The sequence below is a fragment of the Lissotriton vulgaris genome, unplaced genomic scaffold (genome assembly GCF_964263255.1).
Source record: "Lissotriton vulgaris unplaced genomic scaffold, aLisVul1.2 SCAFFOLD_3087, whole genome shotgun sequence".
Lineage (NCBI taxonomy): Eukaryota > Metazoa > Chordata > Amphibia > Caudata > Salamandridae > Lissotriton > Lissotriton vulgaris.
The window spans coordinates 263,017-273,617 of NW_028254655.1; the positions used below are offsets into that span (position 1 = coordinate 263,017).

Below are 10,601 nucleotides of genomic sequence, written 5' to 3' on the forward strand. Positions count from 1 at the left end.
CACTGGTTTATCCAGGTTTACATTTTTACAAATAAAATCATGGTTTGAGGGGGAGATTGGGGGAATAAGGGGAGACTGGGATTTAGAACTTCTTTGTTTATCATCGCAACCGCTGAAGAAAGAAGTCTCAATCTGGTATAGGAAGCTGGTGGAAGCAGACGACCAGAATATCCCAACGCAGGCCTCCGTATGGAATGAATCTCCCTTTGAGTCCACTATAGGGGACCTCTTAGAACCTTCCTTAACACTTCTTTACAAGTACACTAAATCGGCCAGTCTAAAAAAGAATCACTTCTTTGTGACCAACAGAATATACTACACCCCAGCACAAATTGCGAAGTTTGTGACCACCCCGGTGCCGAAATGCTACAGATGTATGGCCTCTAAAGCAGACGACATCCATTTTTTTTTGAGTGCCCAGTATCGGTCCCGTTCTGGGAAGGGGTGGGGAACTTTCTTCGTAAGATTTTTGATTTGAACATAGCAGTAAATAGGTCTCTGGTCTTTTTTGCTGACAACCGCATTTCAACAAAGGACCTGGCAGCGATGTACAGAGGACTATTGCTATGTATTATTTTGCTGGCCCGTAGGGAAATCTGTGTAAAATGGAAAGATCCTAGCCCCCCAAGAACAGAAGATTGGCTTCCATCAGCATTGGCAATGGCCTGACTAGACCGTGCTAGCATAGGCAGCACTCAGAGTAATCTATGGCAACCCCTTGTGAGTATGGGTCAGGAACTAAGGTTGCTCAGGTAAACAGTAGCATAGGTACCCGGTCCTATGATTACACCTTAACTCCGGTAAAAGGGAATTGGTCGGGCGACCTAAGCAACTGCAGTTGGCCGTAGGGAGCCCAGAGATGCAAGAACGGCTGTAACACTCTGCTATACGCTTATAGGTGAGATGAGGACAAAAAAAAGAGCATGTTTTGCACTAATGTTTCCACTTGTTCGTCTGTAATGTCTGTGTTATTTATACACTTCAATCAAAGTGTTATCCAAGGACCACCACAGATTTTCAGGTGTTTGCGTGGACAAGCTTGTGCCAAATAGATCGCGTTTTCAATTGCAGCACACCCATCCATTCCCTTAAGCCATTTTAACCAGTAGGAACATTTGGGATATCCATTGTTTGGCATTGTCATGTTTTGCAAGTAGAAATCCTTACCTAACTAGTATTTGAGAAATCTTAAACATCACTCTTATTTTACAAGTTCCATAAAGACTACATTTGGGTACAACGTGGTTGGAATCTGCAGTATCTCAGTCAACGTCCCAGCTATCCCGGACCAATATCTTTGAATTGAGCAAGACCATTTAGGATTAACGTTGAGTGCTCTTCATTGAAGAAGGTGACCCAGAAATGGTTTGCCCAGAAGGAAAGCCGGTACATTCAAATATTAGGTTTTGGACTTGATGAAAATAACATGCCTAAATTGTTGTCACTTGAGTTGGTTTGTCGCCTTGGAAGGTTAAGGAAGCCCAAGGAAAGTCTAAGTCCTTAATGCCTGCCTGAGAGTAGGTGTTAAATTAGTCTACAGACCATATATTCAAGTGCCTCTAAATGAAAAAGGAAAGAGCCTGTGTAAGTGATAGAGAGGGTCCCATATTGCTGCTGATGCAGATTGGAATGTATCTAATGGTGAGGGATAAGAACACCAGTATGAGCCCTAGGCTGAGAGGATCGCTTGAATGTTGAGCATAGAGATGCCTTGTTTAACTTAGCAAGTAACCGTACATTTGTTACACATCAATCCAATGATTGGATGAAAAAATGGAATCACTCTCAAACGCAATGCAGAGATGATGATATTGAGGTTGTGAACCCCACTAAAGTTATATGGTTGTCCTCATTACTTACCGATAATCCTCATTACTCTTAGTCGTACTCTTCCACCGACCCAGTCATAAACACATGAGGTAGAATCCAATCACAGACAAGAAAGGCTTGCTCACTCACCCTCCTGCTAAGTGTTATAATAAATTAGCCATACCTCAACACTTCCTGAAATACCAAGCACACAAAGGCCTGATACCGGCAGGGTGGGTGGGAAGTACGATTTGGTCAAGGACGAATAAGAGTAATGAGGGTTATCAGTAACTAATCAGGACAGTACCTCTATGCCTCTCGTCCTCGACCCAGTCATAAACACATGATGCATATCAAAGCAGACCCCCAACAGTGAAGGCCTTCAGAATACCACCATAAACAAAAAACAGACACCATACAGGACAAATGTGCACCACAGTGAATTTAACGGCATGGCCAAACAGATTACACAGGAGCAGTAGGATCCACAGCACGAAAAACACCACTCCCAAAATGTAAATGGTCATTCAGAGTGTAATTCAAATGGTAATGTCTGATAAATGTAGACTCAGAAGCCCAAGTCCCAGCATGATATATTTCATCCAAAGTCACACCATTAAAGGTGACCCAGGAAGTTGAGACACCTTCAGTGGACCGTGTCTGAACATTGGAAGGAGATGGCAAGCCAGAGCCCTGATACGCCAAAGTAATGGTGCCCTTAATCCAACACCCCAGGGTCATTCAAGAAGCAGCCTTCCCTTGACCTGCAAGACCAAAAGTCACAAACAGACTGTGAGAACAACGAAACGCAGCAGAACTGTCCACATACATAGATAAAGCATGTTTACGTCCAGAGTGTGCAACAAGCGTTCTTCAGGAGAAGGACAGAAAGAAGGCAAAACCAACTCCTGAGAATGTATGAAAGTTAGAATGAATCTTAGGAATAAATTCAGAATCCAAATGCAACACCACGGCATCCTCCATGACCCTCAAAAGGGAAGGGGAACACCCCAAAGCAGAAATCTCCCCCAACCTCCTGGACGATGTGATAGCAGCCAGGAAAGCTACCTTAAAAGACAAGAACGTCACATCTACTGTTGACAAAAGAGAGCACGCAGGAGCAGAGAAAGATCCCACACAGGAACAGAATAAAGGACAGCAAGGGAGTAGAGGGAGAGAAACTCCAAAATAACCCGGAAACCAAAGGCCCACCCGCAGATGACAAGGAAGCAGGATTCCTGAATGCACAGATAGCTGCCTAATTGCCCTTCAAGGTAGTTAGAGCAAAACCTTTATTTACACTTTCCAAATAGAACTGCAGAATGGCAGAAATAGAACAAGAAGTACAAGACAGATCAGGAAGAGAACACCACATGTTGAAAGCAGGCCAATACTTAGAATAAGAAAACAGAGTAGACACCCTACGGAAACCCAGCACCACAAACATGAGGTCCAGCAAACCTTGCCCACCTAAGGTCCCCCGGTCAACCTGTGGTTCTGTGGTCCCGAATTGGGTTCGATAGTTCCGAACTCGATTTATAAAGATCGTCGGAAATGGACGATTTTGGTCTCAGCAGACGGCAAACGGCGAGTGTAACGTGTCTGAGTGTTTTCGTATGAACCGATATAGGAGAACACTCTGTATTCGAGGATTTAGTCTGAACCTCCGGGTTCCATTTTGTATGTGGCAGCCATTTTGTGTGGTTGCCCTAACATAGGCTCGATGACTGCAGCCGAGAAAGTTCTTGAGACACGTACGCCTTAGCTGACTTCTGGTTGACCTGGCCGAACTGACTCCTTGCCTGGGGCGAATCCCGCTGAGTCAGTTCCTTGTTCAGCAGCTGGCCTGATAAAGATCAAAGGGCAGGACGTGTCCGAGTTTATGGTACACCGTTCCCACTCCTCTATCTCCTTTCCATCTGTTTCTGCCTTTCCTTTACAACTTGATCATCGATCTGAGTTGAAGGGTTTATGATGGGTTTGTCCGGCCTGATCGAACAGGAAACCAAGCATGTGTGCGATCGTTTTTGGTGGGCTGGACAACGGAAAATGGGATTGTCTTTGACTGTCGTCATTTGCTACTTTTGAAATGCTACGTTGCTATTGGTCAGTTTGTATGCACCAAATGTATATTGTGATGCTGCCTGAGGCATGATTTTCGGCATAAAAGACCGAGCTCCGTTTATCTAAGTGTGCAGTCTCTGACGAACTACCCGTGTGTACTTCGTAGATCTCTGTCCCTGGTTGCAACCAATAAACTTTGGTCTTTGATGTCATCAAGAAGTATCCTGTGTCTCTGTTTGCCAAGACAGGGGAATCCGGGGTCTTTGGGTGTTGCCCTGACACAGCTGGGTTACCGGATTAGTACCGGTTCTGAAAAACCCAGTACCTCAAACCTCCAGACCGCCATGGTGAGATTGACCAGCAGGGAAGAAGTGGAAGATGGCAGAGAAGGGAGACTGCGAGGAAAGATCTAAGGAGGACGACCAACGGCCAAACAAAAACAGCGGGAACCAAGACATCCTGGGCAAGTACAGCAACACCGCCACCACATGTGCCTTCATTTGCTGAAATTTCAATAAAAATGACTGAATCAGAGGAAAGGGAGGGGCTAAATACAGTAACCAGGGATGCCACATGAGGGACAAGGACTCCACGCCCCCCTCTCCTGAATACTTGAACAAAAGATGGGCAGGAGAGCATTGGTCCTGGAGGCAAACAAAGACATCTCCGGACAGCCAAACCTCCGGCAGATCATGCAGAACACCGTGGGTGACAGACACAAACTCTGAAAAGACGAAAATTAGTGGCTGAGGGCATCCGCCACCACATTGTTTGTGCCCCTAATGTGTTGAGCAGAAATGTCCTGGAGATAAAGCTCCGCCCAACTCGCCACAGCACAGGCCACACAATTCAACAAATGACTGAGTGCTGCCCTGATGATTCACATAAGCCACAGTCACAGAATTGTCGGACTGCACCAGTGCATTGCAACCGGACAGGTAAGGTTAGAAGTACCGAAGGGCCCTCTCCACCGCCAACAGTTCCTTCCCGTTGGATGAGCGCCTGGTCTCTGATCCATGCCAATGAGCCTGGATGGACCACTGACCCAGAGTTGCACTTCAACCAAGTGCACTGGCATCCGTCTTCAGAACCTAAAGAGGACAGGAATGCATCCACATGCTCCTGGAAAGATTTGAGGAGTCCAGCCACCACTAAAGGCTGTGCATAGCATCCGGACGCACCAAGATTTCCAAGGACAAATCCTGAAGTGGGAAATCAACAAACCGGTGAAGGTGACACAGTAAACATCATGGGTGCAACCTGGCCCATGGTACCGTGAAAACAGGCTGCCATGTGCCCCTGTATCTTTGTCCATTGAAGCAGAGGAGCAGCGACATGAGACAACACAGCACTCAACAAGGCCTGCATATGCAGGATTCTGGAGTGTGGCAGGATTCTGGAGTGTGGCAGAAACACCTTGCCCAGAACAGAGTGGAACGTTGCCACTATAAACGACCTTCAGGTGGATGGCTGAAGATTGCCTTTTTGAAAATTCAGGAGGAAACCGTGGCTTCCTAGTGTACGCATGGGCAAGTCCAGATGCTGCTGCATCATCAGAGCAGACTGGGTCTGAAGCAGCCAGTCTTCCAGGTATGGAAACAGTGAGACCCCTAAATGTTAAGATGAGCGACCTGGGGAGCTACTAGTTTGGTGAAGACTCTGGGTGAGGAAAGCTGGCCAAAAGGTAGGACGCAAAACTGCCAATGATGACCCTGCATAGAGAACCGCAGATACCCCTGGAACCTCAAACCCATAGGCACATGAAGCTACGCATCCTGAAGATCCACTGGAGTCATCACAAAGCCTGCCTGAATCAATGGAATAATTTGTTGCAGGGTCTCCATCTTGAAAGGGATATTCCATACATACCAGTTCAAGGGCTTGAGGTTGATCATTATCCAGAAACCCCGTAATCTTCAGGACCAGAAAGATGACTGAATAAGTGCCTTAACACCCTCTTCGACCTCGGAACTGGGACAATCGCCTTTTTCTGGTGCAGCAACTGAGAGCATTTTTTGGAATCTGTGTCCATACAGTTCCAGGCGAAAGGGGGGGCGGACACAAACACGATATGGTAACCCCTCTTCAGAACATTCAGAACTCATTTGTCTGAGGTCATTAGCCACCAAGCCACCAGGAATTGATGTAGTCTCCCACCCACCTCTGCAATCATGACAGTGGGTCCCTGGACGGCGGCATAGTCAGGAACGATGACTACTAGTCCCGGGATCTGGATGACATTTCTGCTAAAATTTGCCATGGAAACCCTTCCCCTAGACCCTTTGACCCCTGAAGGTATTCCTCTGTCGCCGAGAAGGCTGACGAAAAAATTTTGCTGAAGAAAAGGAGGTCTGTTTATGCTGCTTCCTAAAAAAAAAAGGAATGCTTCCGCTCCTTGAAAACCATTCCTCAAGGTCCTTCCCAAAATGTCTAGGATCCAGCAACCGTACAGCCATCGACCTTTGAGCAGCATCCGTGTTTCATCCCTTCAGCAACAAGTTGCGCCTGGCCTTAATGGGCGCCCCACAGGACAAGGACAAAGCTTTATTTGAATCAAAAGCAATGTCCAAAAGAAACTCAGTCTGACGTCCCACGGACTCCACCAACTCAGGACAATGCCCTTCCTGCTGCATCGTAGGGAACAAAGTCTTGAAGTCAGATAACAATGACTGTGCAACATATGCTCCATAAACCCCACAATGAATGGTAAGATGAGACCCCACACAAACCTTCTTCAAAGTGGAGCAATCTTCTTATCTGCACCTTGTTTCAGGACATTATCCTCTGCCATGGACAAGCGCCCCACCGGACTAGCCACAATACAGTCCACATGAACCGTCTCTATCCTACATGTCAATCAACCGATACAGTTTAGACATGAAGCGAGGCATCAGGATCCCTCAGGATCCTTCCACTCATTTTAAAGAACATCCTTCACAAGCAGATGAATGGGTAGCGATTTTGTAGATTGCTTCCTAAATTGAGGCAACACCTTTTTTTTCGACGTGCTGCCGACTTCTTCATCAGGGAACCCCATTTTGTCACTAACATGGGACAGAATGTCAGGCAACATATCCTAGAGACAAATTTCCCTTTATGGTCCATCGCGCCCAATGAGGACCCATCAGAAGAATCAGAACTGGAAATGTCAGACTATAGTTCCTGCCCACCTTCTTACTGAGCACCAGCCTTCTTTTTCTGCTTCAATGCAAAGTCTCCAAAACCATCTTTTTTAGTCCCCTGTCGCTTTGCAGACAGGAACCAAAACCAGAAGTGCTGAGGTATGGCTAATGTATTATAGCCCTTAGCAGGAAGGGGGCGGGGTTAACAAGCATTTTCTGTTTTTTTTCCTGTCTGTGACGTTGCACTACCTCATGCATTTATGACTGGGTCAAGGACGAGAGACCTAGAGCTAATGACAGCTAGAATTACATTCTAGCTGTTTAAGGTTAGGAAAGTCTAATTAGTGACTTTGCCCTGAGAGGCAGGGTTAGGTAGGTCAAACTAAAGATTTTGATCTAAGACAGAGTATTGGTGGAAAAAGATGAAGGAGTTTTTTTTACCTTTTTGCGATTTGGCTAGTTTGCCTTTTTTCAGGGAATAGTTGTAAGTGGAGTGACTAGAAAATAATCTGTTCCATCAGCTATTTGTCATTGAAGGCAGGTAGATGCTTTTGTAGATGTGGGTTAATTGCCACACAAATTCCAATCTGGTGGTGGTAGGTACACTTCAATCAATAAATCAGGGGGTTTAAAGCGTGCTACTCATCCACAATGGTCTCAAGGTGCTGGGGTGGGGGAGGTTGGGGAGGGGGGGGGGGGGGACAAGGTCCAGATCAGCCGAAGAGCCAGGTCTTCCTGAAGCTGTGCAGAGTGGCTGAGATGTAGGAGAAGGCTCTTCCACTCACTCTGGTTCTGCGGATGCGTGGGGTTCCTGCCAGGGTGAGGTTGGTGGAGTGGAGGCTCCTTTTGGGTACATGAAAGGAGACTCTTTCTTTGAGGTATTTGGGACCGATGTTGTGAGTAGCTTGAAGGTTACTCGCTTCTCGACAGGGAGCCAGTGGAGGTCTCACAGGTGTTCAGTGATGTGCTCATGCTGTGGAATGCCGAGGACGAGTCAGGCGATGGTGTTCTGGATGATCTAGAGTTTGCGTAGCACTTCCCCTAATGCTCCTGGAATGCAACACTTTCTATAGTTTAGAGAGAGATGTATCAGTATGGGAGTAATGTAGGTAATCTCCCACACTGACATGTTCCTGGATCACAGGAAGTATTGGTGATGAATGTAGCCCACCAGCACTTATTTGTTAGGCAGGTCCACAATGAATTATAAAAGAGGCCTGGATATCTGACATTGTGAGTAAGGGACAGTGAGACAAGGACAGTCCTGAGCCTCAGTGCAAAGAAGGGTTGAGTGGGGTACGTCACTGCAGAAGGAGGGCATAACAATTTACAGAGAACCTACTCCTGTGTATTTTCTATCTGGGGCATATTCAGGGAACCATGAGGCTTAGAAAAGTTGGCGGTGCCCCACTGCCTAGGAGCACAGGTGACAGCGGCGTAGAAACATGGAGATTTTCAGATGTTGTTTACAAGATCTGAAAGATGTGCTCAAATTTTAATGGGGTACCTGGGACATAGGCTAGAGGGACAACACTCACCAGTGATGTGCATTGGGTGCTCTGAATGGAAGACAGGATCCATACAGAGTTGGGCCAAATATAGGGGCTCAAAGGTAGAGCAATGGGCGAGAAGGTGTAGAGGAATAAATATGATAATCAGCTCAAACGGTCTAAAAATATTAGATATTATGCAAATGACACTTTTGGTTTAACTTTATTCTTGGATCCAGATCCACGCAGCTTTGCCAGGATTCAGCAAGCAGATGACAGCGCTTTACTACGATGGCTAGTGTTGCTCTCCAGTGCTGGAAAATGTATTGGAAACATTCTTACTCTTGCTTTAGTATGGTCAGATTGCAACATAGCCAACCTTTGGAACGACAATACAACATCTGAAAGAAAGTTGCCCACCTTTCAGAAGACGCTAAGCCAATAGATTTCACATTTTTACCTACCTGTGAGGTTGACAATCTAATGTATATCACAGAGAACAATGCAGTGGTGGTCACGCATCCCTATTAATTGCAGAAATTACAGTTCAATGAAGCTCAAATGTATTGCCTTACTCCAGAGTATTTTAATTTAACATTACCGAAGTTCAGAACAAAAGCTAAGTTGAACCAACTCTCACTTTTGCGGTATTCTTGACGATCTCAAATATTCAAAAAAGCTCAAATATCAAAATTTCGTCCCATGTACATTAGTGCTTCTTTTATGCATTATGTAAACAGCTGCGATGCGGACAATGATGGGGTTCACGTTATACAAAAGGTCAACTAAATAAACAAACAAACATCACATATTTTCCCCAAAATTGAAGACCGACCAGTCACAATTGTACACCCACCCCTAAGTATAGCAATCCATTAGATTTCATATCACCATGTCAACGATCCAATGGATGTAACTGAAACTTGTGCCACAGAATAATTCAATAGGTGCCACAAATGTCCACCTGCCAGATACAACAACTTCACACTTGATGTCACACACCTACTCGATCACAAAGAGTAAGTAAAAAGGTATCACACATTTCTTCATCTCTTTGGCTCCTCGTTGGGCATACAAAGAGCAAAAAATTAGAAACTACAATACCTTAGTCAATCACAATTCAAGTCACATCCTATCTCATGCAGTGCCAATTCAATTGGTATGACAAATATTCACCTCTCCCAGAGACTGAAAAGTCAATGGGTATTTCAAAGGCACGTATAGTAACGAGTGATGGGGTCAGAACAGTAACATGTTTTAAAGAGGTGTGGGGAAGGTAAGCAAGTATAATGCAAGAGCACAAAAAGGGGTGGAGAATAAATTGGGTTTGTGGGGTTATTCGCATTAATACCATGTGCATAACAGTCCTCCTGCGAAGTCTGCAACTATGTATCTCTCTCTATATCAATCCAACAGAGCACAGTACAAGAAATCCCCTTTACACCCTTCCTTGTGGTACAAAGCAGCGTATCCCAGAAATGTACTGCAAAGAAGCAGTCCTTAACCGGGCTGATAGGGAGGGGTAAAAGGGGTAGTAAATCCTGCACGGTTACTCTGTTAATTTCGTGCATTAACGCCCACTACGAGCCAACGTCCCCTCCCCCATTTATTGCAGAAGCGAGGCAAATCCAACCTGGTCAGACATCTTCCAGGTGCCTCTTTCCCTCGTTGTAGGGAACTTTCCAGCAGAGGTTAAAAAGGGACCATGTCACGGGGACCTGCTAGCCAGACCCTTGAGAGCAGTTCTTGTCCCAGGCCCGCTTTGAAGCAGACTAGGTACACAGCGCCAGATGCCCCCTGCTCTGGAAGAATAAGTATCAGAAGGAAAAAAAGGCACAATAGCCGTAAAAAATAAGCTAAAACACAAGCTCGACCCACTAATGATGCGGATAGGCTAACATCTAAATGTGCTTTCGAAACATTCAAAAGATGTGCATGCCACAAGCGTACGCTTTCACATCAGTCTCTCTAAGTGTGTATTATGCCATAATGCTATTTCTTCTAAATCACACACATCTGGAAAAGACTGATCATTGTCTCATCATTCCTTAACGAAAGTTTATGCGAGACTCTAGAGTTATATATTTTGGTTCAGTGTCAACTTGGATTCATTGTC

At 45.5% G+C, this 10,601-nt stretch overlaps 1 protein-coding gene across 1 annotated transcript in view; it reads right to left on the reverse strand.

Annotated features, from left to right (window-relative positions):
* The window catches only part of LOC147659472 (uncharacterized), a 242,475-nt gene extending 232,187 nt beyond the window's left edge, over positions 1-10,288 (reverse strand). The window contains exon 1 of the mRNA XM_086951730.1: positions 10,119-10,288. Within this exon, the coding sequence (XP_086807856.1) occupies positions 10,119-10,130 (12 nt within the window). The 5' untranslated portion in view covers positions 10,131-10,288. The remainder of the gene's footprint in view (positions 1-10,118) is intronic.
* Between the last annotated feature and the right edge of the window lie 313 nt (positions 10,289-10,601).